At 53.6% G+C, this 17,152-nt stretch overlaps 1 protein-coding gene across 3 annotated transcripts; it reads left to right on the top strand.

The window, feature by feature from the left end:
* Positions 1–742: 742 nt before the first annotated feature.
* GLUL (glutamate-ammonia ligase) lies at positions 743–16,905 on the top strand. Of its 3 annotated transcripts, XM_082287546.1 has the most exons (10): positions 743–897; positions 3,453–3,574; positions 5,961–6,047; positions 6,407–6,627; positions 11,493–11,683; positions 12,878–13,039; positions 13,296–13,442; positions 13,853–13,980; positions 14,147–14,346; positions 15,253–16,905. In XM_082287546.1, the coding sequence occupies exons 4-10, from the start codon at positions 6,494–6,496 to the stop codon at positions 15,569–15,571; spliced, it is 1,281 nt and encodes a 426-aa protein (XP_082143672.1). In that variant the 5' UTR covers positions 743–897; positions 3,453–3,574; positions 5,961–6,047; positions 6,407–6,493; the 3' UTR covers positions 15,572–16,905. The 3 variants fall into 3 exon arrangements, with proteins under 3 accessions (XP_082143672.1, XP_082143674.1, XP_082143673.1); XM_082287547.1 differs by lacking the exons at positions 743–897; positions 3,453–3,574; positions 5,961–6,047; positions 6,407–6,627 and adding exons at positions 10,271–10,310; positions 10,643–10,815; XM_082287548.1 differs by lacking the exons at positions 743–897; positions 3,453–3,574; positions 5,961–6,047; positions 6,407–6,627 and adding an exon at positions 10,179–10,310.
* The last annotated feature ends 247 nt before the right edge of the window (positions 16,906–17,152 follow it).

The raw sequence follows: 17,152 nt of genomic DNA, 5'->3' as shown, positions 1-17,152 counted from the left end.
CACATGGTGTTTGCAAGGATAACTCGCTCCTGTCAGGGACAGCCTGTCCAGCTGTTGTGCCTCTCTTCCTTGCAAATGTCCATCTTTTCTTGCCCGAGTTTGTGGCTTGCCCTCAATTTCCTCCAGCTTTTAGTTTCAACCCAACTGAAGAAGCAGCAGCAATATACTCAGGAAAAGCCTTGGTGAATTGCTTATTTTTCTGAAATGAGAATCTGCATTCCTGCTGCCACAGCTTTCTTTCAAGGGGCAGTTGACATGCTGGTTGATGAAGCACCTGGCTGGACTGAGAAGGCTCATTTTAGGGGCAAAGTGAGCATAATCCAGACTTGTTGCCAGTAAGAGAGACCACAGCATGTTTTCCCAGGGCACCCCTGCGCAGCGGCAAACCCGAAACATCAGCACCTCTGTTTCTCGTGCCCCACGGTGCTCTCCACCCCGCTCCACCCTTGGACCCCTTGGTAAGCTCTTCTAGGTAGGTACTTAGGGAGCTTGTATTAACAGAGTGGTGGAGTAAATCCCTGCACATCCCATCGGGACCTGGTGCATCCCTAAAAATGGGATATGCAACCCCTTCTTAACCCGGAGCAGAGGCACGACCCACTGGGCAGGAACCAGGCAGTGACAGCCCCGGAGAGAGGAAGCCCAGCTGCAGAGGAGAAGCCGATCCGATTTCCTCCATGCCGCGATGACTCACCTGCTTCCACCGAGCGAATGAAACCCAGGAGCTTCTGGCAGAGGACGAGGTGGAGGCACAGGCTGGATTTGCAGAAGTGAGGCAGTCGGTGCTTTTCCAGCCAAGCCAGTAAAGCCGCCGGGCTGGGATCCTGCGTTGCGAACCCCGTGCCCAAGGAGAGGATTAGCTGTGGGGAAGGAGCCGGCTCCTGCCCGGGGATTAGGGTGAGTAACAGGTCCCTGCTACAGGAGAAGGGGGTGGGGAAGGCGCCCTGTTGCTTTATGCGATAAAAGCCACCCTGATGCTGAGGCAGAAGGGGGATACTCAAGTTATAGTCCCTGCTTGTGTCCCCAAAAGCTGTGCCTACAAACGTGGGAGCCCCGGCGCTGCACGGCTGCTGCAGTGCTTCCAGCGAGGCTGCCTCTCCTAGCAGCCTGCACGCCTTCCCAGAGCCCAGGCAGGGAGGCATGGCAGATTCCCGGGAGCTGCCAGAGAAGCAGGTTCCCTTTTGCTTTGGGATCTGAACGCTGCAAGTGGCGCTGGCGGCTGTGGGGAACGGGGACGCGCGCGGAGAGGGCTGAGCCAGCCTGGTGATCAACAGGGCTTCACTCCTGTTGAATTCAGGAGGAATACAGGACAAGGGGCTGATGTTTGTGTCCTTCTCTGCCACCACACATGCTCTTCTTCGCTCCAGATCTCGGTGTTCATAGATAGACCCCATAAACTGCAGCAGGACTTTAAATGGCTTGTGCTCCGCCCAGGGCTTAAAAGCGAAATGACGCCTGAGTTTGAAATGATCCCCCAGCTGCACGAACAGGAGAGCCAGGGAGGGGCCTTGGCGATGAGAAACCGGCTCCTTCCCTCCCCTGCCCTGTGGTCTTCCTCCCTCCTCCTCCCCCTCCTCCCTCCTAACAAGGAGCATGTTCTCACCAGGTGGCTCGGCAGCTCTGGCCACAGGTACCACCGGCCCATGCCACTGATGTAAATGGGTGTCTGGCCAAAAACCTGGATCAAAATGGAAAGGGAGAGCAGACAGAGATGGAGGGTGGCAGAGGAGCCCAGAGCCTAGCTGTTCTAGTTAGTTCCCACTACAGAGAAGGGCATCGAATTCCCTTTTAGACTTCTATCTCCAAGCTGAGATCCTCAGGTTTCCCTCATTTTTCAGCCTGTATGTGGTGTTGTCCCAGTATTCCTGGGGCCTCTAATGCCACAGACAGTTCACCTAAGGAGAGCTCTGAAAGGTCCCAGGTTTTATGGTGCAGAGTGGACTTACAGGAAGGTTCAAAAAGGTGTTGAAAAAGTCAACAAAAACATGATCTCGCAGCAGCAGCCCCATGTCCATGGAGGCTATGGATGCTACAAGGGGAGAAGAGAAAGTTATCTGGGCTTTGTGTTGCCAGCTGTGACATCAATGTGAGCCAAAGGAGGAGTTTTGGGGGGGAATCAGCTTTAGGGGATATGTGGTACAAGCTTGTCCTGTGCACACATGGGAGGATTTGGAGCTGGGACAGTCTGTGAAATGTGTTTTGGGATGGGTGGCACAGGCTGTTTGGAAAGCACCTGCAGGTCCAGCAGCATGCAGGAGCTGGGAAGTTTGAATGGCAGCCTCCGAAGTAGCAAAGGTATGTGGTTCATAGAGGCTGGGCACAAATGTGGTGGCATCTATAGGGCAGGAGAAGGGAGGTGCTGTGGGTGGAGGGCACAAGATGTGCTTCTCTGCCTTACCAAGACACTGGGCATCACCCACCTTATCCACCCAAGACTCAATGCAAGTGTCAGTGCCCAACACCTCCCACTACCCTGTGAAGTTTTATTTAAGTCTGAAAGATCTGGATGTAAAAAGATGGGCTGGCATCAGCCTGCTGGTGGGTGGATGCCCTTGCAAATGTCCTCTTCCATGAAGGCATGGCTGTGTTACAGGGAGGACCCATATTTCAAAGCTTAATACTGCTTTTTTATCCCACTTTGTCCACCTTTTGGGGTGTGTTTGGAGGCCTAAAGCCCCTAGCAGAGGGTAACTCACCAGCAGTCATCATGATGGTGTTGTGTTCCGGTTCTGTGTTCCGAAGTGCCACCCTGATTGTGACACACATGTTCTGGTGACTCATGGGGTATGCAGGGCTCTTGGGGACCACAGGGCTCTCAGCACTTCCCTCCTGGCTGTCCTCCAGGCCTGCTTAGCCTGCAGAGGAGAATACTGAGAGAGGATCTGATCAGTGTCTGTATGTGCCCGAAAGGGGGATGTCCAGAGTATGGAGCCAGGCTCTTCTCAGTGGTGCTGAGCAACAGGATGAGCAGAAATTGGAACAGAGGAATTCCCATCTGAACATGAAGAAGAACTTCTTTACTGTGATGGTGACTGAGTGCTGGAACAGGTTGCCCTGAGAGGTGGTGGAGTCTCCCTTACTGGAGCTATTTGAGAACCATCTGGGCACAATCCTCAGTACTGTGCTCAGGCGCCCCTGCTTGAGCTGAGATGCTGGACCAGGTGATGTCCAGTAGTCCCTTCTGACCTTACCCATCCTGTGACTATGTGAAATGTCACTTTTTAAATCCCCTGCAGACACACTTTGGCAGTCCTGAAATGAAACCCTTCCCCCCTCCCTGCTTGGGCAAACTTCTTGCCTTCAAAGCAGGTTCTTGGTGGCACCTTGGCACTGAGTGTGGTTGCTGTCAGTGCATCTGCTCAGCCTGGGATGGAAATTTCACAGGAGACCCCACTGTGTCTGCTCCAAACAGACCAACCCCACATTTCTTATCAGCTGTCTTGCTTCATCAGAGCTGGGCCTGAGACTCAACATTGGAGAACCTCCAGTTGGAAGAGAAGGAGAAAAAGAAGGAACCCTTTCTTGCAGCAGGAGTGACCTGTTTCCCTGGCAGGAGGAGGAATCTGCTCCCCAGGTGGGTACTTGATCCTGCTCTTTATAATGCTGTGGTGCCAGACCTGGGGTCACCTACGGTCTGCACAGGCAGCAGAGGGGAAGGACAGTGTCCCACAGTGTCCCCACCTCACGAGGTGGTGCTGTCAAATCAGGAATGTGAAGCTGTTCCCAGCAGCATCAGGGCTCTGCATCTCAGCAAGCAGCTCGTGACAGTGCCAATGAATACAGGGACAGTTCCAAATTAATTGTGGAGCTGGTGCTGGGAACCCCAGGGGGACAGTGCTGGGCTACTGGCACTGGCACAGCCTCTTGGGGATGTATACTCACCTTCCTTGGGCCACAGCCCAGCCACATGGGCTGGTTACTGTGCCAAAAACCAAACTGATGTGGGCAGCCGTGAGCCACAAAACACCTGCTTGTCCAGTGGTGCCAGGCCCAGCTGTGGAAAGGAGTTGTGGAAGACCCAGGGGAGGAGTAGCTCTGATCATGGATCCATAAAGATTTATGCTGCTGACCCCAAGAGATGAGAGGGGGGCTAGGAATGAGCTGGAGTGGTGGCTGTCTCACACTTAAAAGACTCAAAAGTCCTCAGAGAAAGGTCATAACGCGAAAAAAAAAACAACAAACATTTTCCAGTTGGCAACTGAGCAGATGCCCAGTAGGATCCTCAGAGGCTGGGGTAGCTCCTTGGGTGCTCATCCATCTCTGGACTGACCTCAGTGGGACTGTGATGGCTTCTGCCAGGGAAGGACTAAAGTTGTGAGCAGGAACAGGCCAACATGGTTACTGTGGGAGGGCACAGGGCCATTTCCATGGAGTTTCTCCCCAAGAGGAGACCCCAAGAGGTTTGGCAGGATGGAGTCTGCTCAGACTGCAGCTTCCCAGGTTTTCCCAGGGCACACTGTCTCCTCACAAGAGGAGCTCACATAAGCTGGGTGGCTATTTAAGAAAAACCAAAAAGGTTTTTAAAAAGAAGTGGACACATGAGCACAGCCCAGATTTAGAAGGAACCTTGGAGTGGCTGGACTCCATAAAAAAGGTAAGGGCAGAGTTGCAACATCAAACACATCAGGAGGGCTTTGCTCCCCCCCTGCCCCGGCCTCAATCACCCATTTCCCCTGTCCCTGGCGTGGGGAGCAGCCCTCCCTTGGCAGACCTGAGGTGACCAGTGGCAGAGCCTCACGTTCCCAGGGCAGAGGGGATGGGGCTGGGATTTTTATCCTTGCCCAACATCAGTTGGCACTGCTCCCCATGGTGGCAAAGTCCAAGGCTGCCCAAACAATGTCAGCCTCACTGCCTGTGGTCACTGGCCACTCACAGCCTCCCCCAGCAGCCCAGCCTGTGCCTTTTGGTGCCATCAGGAGGGTGGGGGCTGTTTCCCCCCCCACCCCGAACACCTCAGCATTGCTTCTGGTTCTGGGTGATGGTCTGGAGCCCCAGCAATCTGGGAAACTCCAGCCTGTGTACACATAAGTATTATATCTCCACCATGAGCTTTTGGGGGAAGACTTGGGATTGTTTTCCCCCTGTACAGCCTCATCATGTTTTCATATGAATAGTTTATAGGACATTGGGCCCACAGCACCTTAAAACTGGAGTTGACCAAGGCCTGAGGAATTCCAGTTCAGCCTTAAATATTCATTCCTTTCTTGAACATATTACAATTACTTTTTATATGTGATTTTCATGCTCAGTCTCCTGAGTGCATAAGATTTGTTTGCTCAGCAAGGACAACACTGGTGCTCCCTTCAGGAGTATTTTTGAGCCTGTTGCCATCTGTCTGTGGTTTCCTTTCTTGGGACTGTCCATGCAGGCTGGGCTCTGTCTTTTACACCTGACAGCCCCTGTGGCAGGCTCTGCCTTCACTTATCTCTCCTCCAGCTGAAGCGGAACCACTGGTGTAACCTTATCCAAGTGTCTGGGGCTGTTGGCTTCAGCAGCCCAGGTTGTGTTGTGGCAGGACAGGGACTTAATTCAGCCATAAGGGAGGGACATGGGCAGCAGCACTTTGCTGTTACCTTTTATAATTTAAAATGTCAGGCCCGGATTCACCTCTTAATCCACTTAGGCAGTGGGTTTAGGATTTCTGTACTCTCACCTATGGAGCTGTGAAGTGTGTTAGGCTGAAATTGATGTGCCAGCCACAGCTAACACAGCCTCAACCTGGCTGGGAGTGTATTTAACAGTGTGAACAGTACTAATAAAAAAAAAAAAAGGGGGGGGGGTAGGAATCCCAACAAAAACAACCCTGCCAATCAATGCACAGTGTGACCAACTTTCAGCTTCAGGGAAAAGTCATGTGCTGAGTTCTCCCTGGGATATTCTCCACTCTTGTACAGAACAAACTGAGCCAAGCAATTTCTAGGTCTCAAATCTCACCTGCCCCTGACGTTCTCATCTTCCAGCTTCCCCCCGGCGCTGTTGAAGTTGAGCACGTGCTCGGGGAAGGCGCTCGGCCCCGTGCAAAGTCTGTGAAGCACAGCCGGCAGCAGGTAGGGGCTGCCTGCCGGGAATGCCGCTGGATCTCCCAGAGCAAGCAGGGGGAGCCGTGCAAAGGGCTGCTGGGGCATGGAGCAATGCCATGGGCTCCTGGGAGGGATGACAAGGTGGGTTGTGGGCACGGGGACAGGCACCCAGGTGGCTGAGAAAGGAGTGGGGAAGGAGGTGGCAGCATCTGGGGGGTTGCATGAGGCTGTCCCGGGTGCTGTGCCCCAAGGTCTGTCTTCCCTCCGTGCTTCCTGGTGTGTGGTCTGGGGAGCTCCATGGGGAGGGAGGTTTTTTTTCCACTCTGCATGTGCCTCTGCACGTTTTCACTTATTAATTTGCTTTCCTAAATTGCCCTTTGGTGCAGCCCAGGTGATCTGCTCTGGAAAGCTGAAAGCCCTCTGGCCACCAGCCTGCAGCTACCCTTGACCCTGGCAGCATCTTCAAAGGGAGCATGGGTCTGCTGCGGAGCGTGCAATGTTTGCTCACAGCCAGGGCCAGCAGCTACTGCCTACCTGCCTTGGGGGGTTTCATCAGCCTCCTGCAGCACTCTGGGGGAGATCAATTGGCCACTGCTGCTTGCACAAGGTCAGTCCTCCCAGTGCACTCATTCCCCCACCCCACGGTGAACTCCCTGTCCTCAGTCGCTTTGGAACTAAGCACTTGCTCAGGCGTTAGGTTGATTTTTCCAGTCCTCCTGTTGTTAATCATGGGTAAAACATGCTGCATCTCCAGGTCTCCCAGCCTGGGAGCATCTTGGGAGCCCACCAGGACCCACTGTCATGGGTCCAAGCAGAGGCAGCTGTGCCCAGTGGTGGGCAGAGATGGAGGTGATGCAACATCAGGACACCCAGCCCGTGGCTGGTCTCACTTGAGTGTAGTTCAGTTCCTTATGTAGAACCTCCTAGCCCAAAGCACTTCCTTGGATGGCTCTGAAAGTGGTATAGCTCAATTTAGGAACGAATTGACTGTTGGGCATGGGGAGAGGAGAGATACTGAAGATGTTCCTGCTCATTGCAGGGGGTTGGACTAGATGAGCTTCAAGTCCCTTCCAAAGCAAACTATTCTGTGATTCCATGATGTTATGCCCATCCCTCCTCCGTCCTAGCTGTACCATTGCTGGAGGCTGGGGCATTTTGTGTGTGTCCAGCTTCCTCCTGGGACCTAACCATCACAACAAAATTGGCAATTCCTCCTCCCTGTGTGACATCCATGTTGGGAAAAAAAAAGCATTCCTTTCTACTTCAGAATTTTTTTTTTTTTAGTGCGGGTGAAAAACAAATGGCTACTTGGGCTTAGCAGTCCAGGTCTGCAATCTGTTGGGCTTGAGATCCCAGTATCTGTGGTGAGGAGCAACCCTTGGAGATATCCCCAGGGTGCTGGGAAACTCCCAGCATTGCAGGAGCAAAGCCATCAGCCACCTGCCCCAGGGCCTGAGCCACAGGGAAATTTCATATCCTGTCTATTTAACCCTCAAGTTGCCACCCTCCTCTTTCCCCCGCCTCCTCCCGCCTGCCCTACCCCTCAATGATGTGACCTGTCTGCATTTTAAGGCATTCCCAAATGGAGGAGAGGGATAGGTCACAGCAGCCCCAGCAAGGCACAGTGGAAAGGGAAGCCATGATCCTTTACTGCCTGGCTGCTGGCTGGAGTTGGAAAAGGGCAGGCATGTCCCATGCTACCTGTGAGAAACTCATCCTGGTCCCCAAACCTTCCCAGGAGAGTGCAGGGACCCAGCTGTGCCCTGTCCCTTGGAGGCAGCAGGCTGCAAAGTCCAGCCTGCCCGACCCTTGCAGCTCACCAACCTCACAGCTTTCAAACCTTGGCACTTCTCTCAAGATATATAACTGTGCTGGCAAGAAGTGCCGGGCCAGGCGAATAAAGGTGTTCCCACAAATTAACAGGAGGAAGAAGGAAAAGTCTGTGCCAGTTGGGACTTGCCCCTGGAGCAGGACACTGTCTCACCCTCTGGCTGCACGTGTGGCACAGGGCCCTTTGAAGACGGATTTAAATCTATTCGTGGGTCGTGTCACCTGTTGGCACCAAGCCCTCCCCAGCTCCCCGAGGAGGGTTTTGTCGGCTACAGCGACCGTCACTGGAGCACGCAGCTGGGCGAAGGCACAGCCTGAGCGCGCTTTCCCCCAAAAAACAAAAAGCCAGGCTGGAAGGGGAGGAGGGGAAGGAAGGCAGGCGGTAAACAAGCCGTGTGAGCCCAGCGAGGCGGCCCCGGAACGCTTCCCGGGAGAGGGCGCTGGGTCCGCGGCTGCCGCTTCTCCGCTGGCTCGTAAACAACTTGTGCAAGGTGAGCACAGGGGCTTGTGTATGAGCCAGCCACCAAACCCTCCCGGGGCTGGCAGCTCCATCCTCCCAACCCCGCCATCACACCCTTGCCCACCCTGGGAGTCTCTCCCAGGCTGAGGTTTGCTGCCCGGCATGGATTTTTGGGATGGAGAGGAGATGTTTACATTGCCAAGCTGCCTTCACTCCCCACTTCCCTTCAGGGTTGGTTGGAGCTGCCTAGCCCCGAGGCTTGGATAGTACGAGGTTCAGCCCACTGCACAGAGGCTTCACCTGGGCTTATTTGGAGCCAGGTCTGGTGGACAAAGTTTGGGAAATTAACAGGTAGCAAGAGTAATTCCAAGAATTTGGAGCTATCGGAGCTTTCAGTGTCCCGATTAAAGAAACACTCAACAAACCTAGGAAAGAGGCTGGACACTGCTTTATGTTGCCTGTGGCTTGACAGCTCCCCTTTATGGGAGCTATTTTGGGCCTCGGCAGCAGCTCCTGCTCTGCTTCCTTTTGCTTCAGCTGAGCTGTTAGATTTGGGTGACCACAGCTGAACTTGGGCTGAACATGAGATCCTGAGCTCATTTCTGTGGATAAAATATCATGTTTGTTTGTATGTTGAAACCATTTCTCTGTGCACAGGGTGCCCGAACTGGGGTGCTGGCAGGAGGCACTTTCTGGGGTGCTGAGGGGAGGTTGTTGGCAATGTTCGGTGGCTCTGCCTTGCCCAAGCAATTCCAGGAGGAAAACACCTGAATTTCACCTTGTTCTGGACAGCCTCGGGAATTACCACATACTAATGGCTGCTCCAAGGCGGTGGTGAGGAATGAGCCAAGTTGTCCCCCCAGGGAGGGTGGGGATCTGGCTCTTGAGATAGGCAATAAATCAAAGCGTGGTTTTAGCCAGCACTTCCACCTCCTCCCGCCTGAGGATCCGGTTCTGCCTGGCCATTTTCCCTCTGGATTCTGGCTGTACAATGGCTGTGTCCGCGGTAGGTTGGCTGTGATAGCCAGGAGGGAGTTTTGGTGCCATCTCCCCGAGGCTGGCGTGGGACAGAGCAGGGTCCTGTGGCCCCGTGGCAGGCATGTGGGTGGCGTGTGCTCGGCCTGGGACCTGCGTGTGCCTTCAGCGTGTGCACACAGGGTGGCAGCTCCGTCTGCTCGTGCTGGCGTGGCTCTCTTGCCCCTTGGATCCGGGCTGGAAGTTGCACAGAGTTGCAGGAGTTGGGACAAGCGACAAAGCGGGGTGGAAAAATACTGGGCAGTGGCTGCGGTTTGCTGGGTGCTGAGTGGGTGCTCCCATGGTGGACCTGGAGGATTTCTCCTCCCTCGAATGACAGTGACGGATCCTGTGCCTTGGAGCGAGGGTCTGCAAATCCACGTGCTTGAAGCAGGCTGTGACCTGCTCCAAGGAGGAGAAGCTCTTGTCCCCCTCCTAAGAGTGGGCACCAAGCCAAAGCCTGTGCCCGGGGCTTGGAGCTCCGGTCCCTCCCTCTCTCCCCCCATTTTCCCGGGGCAGCCGGTTTCCATCCCTGCGAGCTATGCCAAGGCAGCCGCTAATGTAAACGCTGCGGAAAGCCCTGGATCCGCTCCCGCCTGCCCAGGGACACGCGGTTGTTTTTCCGGTCGGGAGCGTTGTTAAAAAGACCCAAAACCCACCCAAACCCTCCACTTTCTTCCCCCTTTTCCCTCTGCTTTCTGCACCCACCCACCCCCTCCAACCGACTACGGGGCGAAGCGACGGTGCTCCCCCCTTTGTCGGGGGCGGCCGAGCCTCGATGCCGCCGTAGCAGGAGGATGACGAGGAGGACGAGGAGGGAGGCGGGGTGGTGTCCCTGTCCCCCCTCCCGGGTCCCCCCTGTCCCGCCCCGCTGCCCAATCCGTGCGGCGGGGCCGGCGCTGCTCCTCAATAAAGGGGCGGCGGGCGCGGCCCTGGGAGCCGAGTGTGGGAGCCCGGTGCCTGCCTGCAGTCGCTGCTGCGCCCAGGTACCGGCCCGGGGGGGGAAAAAGGAACGGGGGAGGGGTAACGCTGGCCGCCACCCGCCGCAGTCCCCCGGGGACGGCAGGGGAGGCAGCCCGGGGGCTTCCGGCGGCCAGACCTTGCAAGGGAAAATTCCTCCTTTAGGGGACGGGGAGAATTGGGGGGCGGGGCGGAAGTGGAAGCTCGAGTTTTCTGTTGAAAACATTCCCTTTGCAGTTTTGTTTGGTGGTGGGTTTGTTTTTTGGGTTTTTTTTTGTTTTTTTTGTTTGTTTGTTTGCTTTTTTTGTTTGTTTTTTTGTTTGTTTGTTTGTTTTTGTTTTTTTTTTTTTACCCCCAGGAGGCTGTTCAGCTGCTCCTGGAGCGCAGGGACTCCCTCACTGCCAGGAGATGCACGCGTAGGGGATGTTTCTGGCAGGGCAGTGGGGCGTTGGGAGCCGCAGCGGGGTGGGCTGAGGAGGGCTCATCCCGAGCCCCTCCGCAGGCGAACGGGATGTTGGAGCGACTTCCCAAGTCAGTCCGCATTTCCAAACTGTTGGCATTTCTAAGCTCCTTGGAAAACACGCTTGGAGCCTGGCTGCTGTGGGTCAGACACGAATGGGCTGGCTGGCGCTGGGAGCCTGGCTCCCAGAGCTCTGGGGATGCTGCAGCCCCCACCGACTGGTTCCAGAGCCACTCCGGCCCATTCGGCCTCCCCATCGCTGCCTGGGGTACTCAGGGCTCGCATGTGCTGCCTGTTGCTTTTCCTGCTGCCCTGGGACCGGGCTTGGATAACCTCAGCCGGGCTGAGAAGGCAGCTGGGGTAGAAAAGCCCTCCTCGATGAAGCAGATTTATTAAGAAAGCCCCAGCTAAGCTTTCCTTACATTAGCCTTGCTCCAGAGCGGAATGTGGAGATGAAAAGTTCACATGGGGCTACGGACCCCTTTGGAAGTCTGTTGCGCTGGTTTATTAGCAGGAGTTTGGGGATTAATGGGACTCTTTGAAGGGCTTCTGGAGTAGGGCTTTCCTGGCTGCTGGCATCTGCCTGAGCTGCTGTGTGTTCTCCCTGAGAAATGACATGGAACCACTGGAAATGGCAGCCAGCCCTGTGGCTGAGCTGTTTTGTGCTCCTCCCTGGACTGGGGGGCTGAAAAATGTGGGAGTGCAGGAAGGGCTCACAGCTGGGGCTGTTTCTGATTCCCCCCTGCAGGAACCCCCTTGTGAGGACTGCAGCCATGGCCACCTCAGCGAGCTCCCACCTGAGCAAAGCCATCAAGCACATGTACATGAAGCTGCCACAGGGGGAGAAGGTCCAGGCCATGTATATCTGGATCGATGGCACAGGAGAGCACCTCCGCTGCAAAACGCGCACACTGGACCATGAGCCCAAGAGCCTGGAAGGTGAGAGGGCAGGTGCAGGACTCGTAGTAGACTCACCAAGTGAAGGAAGGATGCCACTTCTCTCTTCCTATGGCAGAAGGATGGTTTTTAGGGAAGATATTCCTTCTCATGCCCTTTCAGTTATCTCTCCCCAGATACCACAGGGGAGCGTTCCCAGATTTCCAGATGTGGAGTTTTGGGAAGGTGCCTGGGGTTGGGAGCCCATCCTTGGTGCTGTCCCTGCCGTGGAGGGGCTGTTGGCAGGGGTTGGGGGCTGTTGGCAGGGGCTCAGCTGCCCATTGACTCTCAAGTACTCGTTTTGGCCGGAAGTAGTTTGGCAGAAGAAAGTGCAGGGGAAAGAATGGAGCTATCCGGTGTAATTAAGAGCTTGTGTCCCTCAGAACAAACAGTCCCAGCTTACACAATAATAGCATTAGGATTTTCCCCAGGTTGCCATGGAGCTGGCTGGAGACAGTTATGAAATGAAAATACTGTGTGTGACTGAGCAGAATTATCTTTTTTCTTTCCTTTTTTTTTTTTTTTTTTTTTTTCCCCCTCCCTCCTTTCCCCTTTTCCCTTTGAGGGAGTGGTTGGCACAGCTCTTTTGAAATCTTTGTGCTTCCCATCCTCCCTCTTTCCCCCTGGGATATTGAGGAGATAACATTGCCTGGGTGGAGTTCTGGGCTTTGACCTGAAGGGCAGTGCTCAGCATAGAGGGGTGGATGAGGGGCCATGCTGGCCACACTCCCTTTCCATATGAGATTCCACCTCTATATGATTTGCCTTCTCACCTCCTTCAGGCCATGTAGCATGAATGAGGGTATTCCATGGCTCTCCTCATTCCCATAGCTGGAAGATGGCTTGTGGTCTGCCTTTCCCCAGCTGAGGGAAATGGGTGCTTTGCTCATCCCTGTGGTTGTTGTGACATGGGAAATGTTCTCAGTGCTACTCTGTTCACTCAGGCTTGGCCAGCAGCCCAGCAACTTGTTATTTCCCAGGGTGGCAGGGGAGTTTCACTCCTACACTTTTTTGCTTGCTTTGGGGTTTTTTTTGCTTCCCCCACTTGGAACAAAATCAGCTGAGCTGGGACTAAACCTATTGCAGGCCTATTCTCTATGAGCATCTTCACCTCTGTCTTACTGGAGGGTGGCAGGGAGCCCATCCTGGGGACTAGGGACCCTGGGTCACTGTGGCTGGTTCCTTTCTTTGCTCCAGATCTCCCTGAGTGGAATTTTGATGGCTCCAGCACCTACCAGTCCGAAGGCTCCAACAGTGACATGTACCTGCGACCTGCTGCCATGTTTCGGGACCCTTTCCGCAAGGACCCCAATAAACTTGTTCTCTGTGAGGTCTTCAAATACAACCGCCAGTCTGCAGGTGAATGAATGGATCTTCTCCCTTCTCCTGGTGAAGGTGGTTTTCCTGGGAAGGGGAATGGGAGACCTGCCCAAGTGCTGTCTGTGCCCTTAGCATGACACAGAAATAATCCCTGCCTTGAAAGTAAAGGGCAAACAAAGTAATGGACAAAGGGCTGGGCTTGGGATTCTTCAACACTGCTGGGACTCAAACTATAAAAAAGGTGGAAATGGAGAGTGCAGGTGCTCATGAGCCTTGTGTCGCTTTTCCATTCCAGAGTCAAATCTCCGGCACACCTGCCGGAGGATTATGGACATGGTGTCCAACCAGCACCCCTGGTTTGGGATGGAGCAGGAGTACACCCTCCTGGGGACAGATGGACATCCATTTGGCTGGCCTTCCAATGGCTTCCCTGGACCCCAAGGTAATCTTTCGGGAGCCTGGACCAAGTCAGGAGTGTTTGAATTGAACTCTGTGTGGTACAGCTTCAGGTGAGCTGAGGGATCCAAGGTGTTCCTAGAACCGAAGGTTGACAGTAGAAAGTGGGATACTGGCAAAAACTAACCATGAGATTAAATTTGTTACAGAAAGGCTGAGGTGGGGATTAGCCGCGTCCAAATTTGCTGTTTGGTTTGTTGGTCTGGAGGGGACTTAAACTCAGGGGAACTTGCTCTCCATCGGTGTTCTGCTCTGCTAGTTCTTCCATGAGAAACAGATCTTGGGATTTTTCCACACCCCCCAAGCCTTTGGAGAGTTCTCCCCTGTGCATGCTGAGTCTTCACTGAATGTCAGCGTTTTTTCCTGTGGAGACTGATGTTCCCTTTGCTGTTGCAGGTCCATATTATTGCGGTGTAGGGGCAGACAAAGCCTATGGCAGGGACATTGTGGAGGCCCACTACCGAGCATGCCTTTATGCCGGCGTGAAAATTGGAGGAACCAACGCAGAAGTGATGCCAGCCCAGGTACATCATTCTAAGATGCCTCATGGAGTGAGAGAGTAGTATGGAAAAATCCCAGGCCGCAGGAGCTGTGTCTGCCTGCTCTGAGCTGTGTAGCTGTGCCGAGGATCAGGGGGTGGGAGGTGCCTGTCTCCACCCAACTGAGCCCCTGATGCCTCCTCCCTTGCAGTGGGAGTTCCAGGTGGGACCATGCGAAGGGATTGAGATGGGGGATCACCTCTGGATTGCGCGCTTCATCCTGCACCGGGTGTGCGAGGACTTTGGGGTCGTGGTGTCCTTTGATCCCAAGCCCATCCCTGGGAACTGGAATGGTGCTGGCTGCCACACCAACTTCAGCACCAAGAGCATGAGGGAAGAAGGAGGTCTCAAGTAAGTGTTTGAGTTGTTTACTGGGCAACAGGATTTTGCAATGCTTTGGATGACACAGGAGTTGTTGCTCTGGTGCTTGGCATGATATCTGAGTCTTTCTTCTGGATGGGTTTTTTTTGGTTGTTTGGTTTTTGTGTTGTTTTTTTTTTAATATGTGTTTTTTATAGTGATACATTCTTGTATTGATGCTTGGTGGGCAGTTTAGCCAGCAGTACAGCTCAACCACTGCTGGTGGAAGTACAGGCAGCCAGGATGCAACTATCCGTAACAGTCTGTCTGGTTCCTGACCTGCCAGTACTGGGAACAAACAAACAAACTCAGCACAGGCCATTTTTTATTATTTCTTTATAGCCATGATGAAAGACCATTTGTTTCTGTCTAGGCAAGGCTGCCATGTTTTCTTAAAGATCAACATCCTAAAAATGCAAACCCTGAGTTCCTGTATGGGACTGGTGTGCTGAGTGCAGCCAGGGATCCTGTGTCACTGGAGCTATGTGGAGGGATGCATCCTGGCAGCTCTGTTTTCTTGCCTTAATCTTAGTGATGCCCTGAGATAATGGGACAGCCCATGACTCTGTGAGCTTCATTAGTAGAAACTCCAGTGTTGAGAGATCTCTGCTCTGAGAGCAGGTGAAAGTGGGAAGTTTAACTGGTGGTGTGTCACAGAGAGCACTCCCTAGGGAGCCTGTGGGATTTGGCCATGAGGATTCTTTTCCTGGGTCAGCAGTAGGAGTGGAGAGAAACCCTGTGTTGGGATGAACAGCCAAGTGGGTTGTGGGGCACAAGGCATCATCATGAAATGGCTTGGGGACAGCAATTAATCTCGTGTCACTTTGACACAACAGTCCAGAGGGGTTCAGCTCATCCTGTCCCTCACTTTGTCATCACCTGTCCCTCCCTCCACAGGCACATCGAGGAGGCCATTGAGAAGCTGAGCAAGCGCCACCAGTACCACATCCGTGCCTACGACCCCAAGGGGGGACTGGACAATGCCAGGCGCCTGACAGGCTTCCACGAGACGTCCAACATCAATGAGTTCTCCGCCGGCGTGGCCAACCGCGGTGCCAGCATCCGCATCCCACGCAATGTGGGCCATGAGAAGAAGGGCTACTTTGAGGACCGCCGGCCCTCTGCCAACTGTGACCCCTACGCTGTGACAGAGGCCCTGGTGCGCACGTGTCTCCTCAACGAAACTGGGGACGAGCCTTTTGAGTACAAGAACTAAGCAGACTGCGCCCCACAGACACCGCCTCCCCTCGCACTCCCCACGCCCCTAAACTTCCCTTCTAGATGTAATCCCAAGGGTACAAGATAACATGTTTTGTGTCTCAGTAACTCTTGTTGTCTTGAGGTGGGGAGGAGGGCAGGTTTAGTTTTATCGATGTCTGTTTGTCATTGACTCTTCAGAAGATGAGAGGAGGACAGGGTGTTAGAGAATTTTTAACCACTGTTTTATTTTTTTTGTCTAATTCATGTGTACATCGGATGGGATCCAGTGGCTTCCAGGGACAGACTGCACATGCAGAAAGCCAGTAGGAGAGGAGAAGGCTTAAAACAGAATCAGATTTGAGGTGTCAGCCCCACTGCTGGCTCTCTGCAGACTCATGGCTCTCTAAGGTTGGTGCCTTTCTGTGGAGAAGGGAAGATGGGAGCTGTGCATATGCTCCTGCCTGTGTGGGGAGATGATGGGGAGATCATCACTCTTTGCCCACTCTGAGGTTTCTGGGAATCTTCTGGCATTAAGTTCAGCATAGGAGCATTGAGGAGAACTCTTGGTTCTGTCACTGGAAGTCAACCGATCTCTGGCTCATAACACAGAGTGAAGTAGTATTTTTCTATTTAAATATAAAAACAGGAAAAATATTATATATGGAAGTGTTTTTTTTCTTAAAGAGATGATGTTCCAATGCCTCATCCAGCCAGAGCAGGCAGAGTTCTTGCAGATGCTGTTGGAGGCCTCCAGGTGGGACTGAGGGTGAGCTTGGAGGGAGACTCAGATGAGATTTGTTCAAGCATGGAGTGGAGCTTGCAGGAAGGGGTTCCCAGAGTGAAAAGCCTGCAGAAGCATTTGTCACTGTAACTCGAGTGGCCGTGACGTGTTCAGAGTGAGAGGAAGGTGTCCTGAACCACGAGTTGACTGGTCAACAGCGTTCCAGATAGAGCTGTGGGTGTGTCACCTGTCCAGCAGGGCTAGCATGTCACTAAAGCAGGGCTTTTGATAAAGGCTAAAAAAAAGAAGTTGTTTTAATTTTTTTTTCATAATGTTCTTAGTTTCTCCAACTGAATGGTTTTACAGAGACCGTTGATGCCACTGTTGTGGCCTGGTTCTCACGGGCTGCCTGCCATCCAGCGAGGAGGGGGCTAGGAGAGGGGAAGGGAGAGGCCACCTGTCCCTCCCAGCCAGCCCTGGCACTCCCAGCTCCTGCTGGGGGGTTCAGATGTTCCGGGATTTTACGCTTGGGTATCTTAGATGGTGCCAGTTATATTCTGTTGCATTTGGACTTCTGCCGAATAGGTTTTCTTTTTTGTAATAAAAGAAAAAAAGAACAAAACCTTAAATCTGACTTCTGCAGCCTCTTTTTGTATGTGTGTTGCCTTCAGCATTTGAAAGGATTTTGGCTCTGATAGTGGGTAGATGTGGCTTTTCATTTGTGGGGTGTTTTGGGGGGGGGGGGCAGGGGTCTTTCAATCCATGTGTGCTCTCCAGAAAATGGGAATTTGTCAGCAGTGGTTGGTTCTCTGGTGAGTGATGGTCCAGCTGTGGCTTGAATGGGATTCTTCTGGGATAGGAAAGGGTCTGGGCTTG

The sequence above is a fragment of the Coloeus monedula genome, assembly GCF_965178545.1.
Source record: "Coloeus monedula genome assembly, chromosome: 9".
NCBI classification, from domain to species: Eukaryota; Metazoa; Chordata; class Aves; order Passeriformes; family Corvidae; genus Coloeus; species Coloeus monedula.
This window is presented reverse-complemented; position numbering and strand designations above follow the sequence as displayed.

Bases quoted from the DNA above. Each gene is read 5' to 3' on its own strand.
- GLUL (XM_082287546.1), top strand. From the start codon at position 6,494: ATGGGTCTGCTGCGGAGCGTGCAATGTTTGCTCACAGCCAGGGCCAGC. The intron at 11,684-12,877 runs GTGAGAGGGCAG...TCTTTGCTCCAG, and splicing joins TGAGCCCAAGAGCCTGGAAG to ATCTCCCTGAGTGGAATTTT. The intron at 13,040-13,295 runs GTGAATGAATGG...TTTCCATTCCAG, and splicing joins ATACAACCGCCAGTCTGCAG to AGTCAAATCTCCGGCACACC.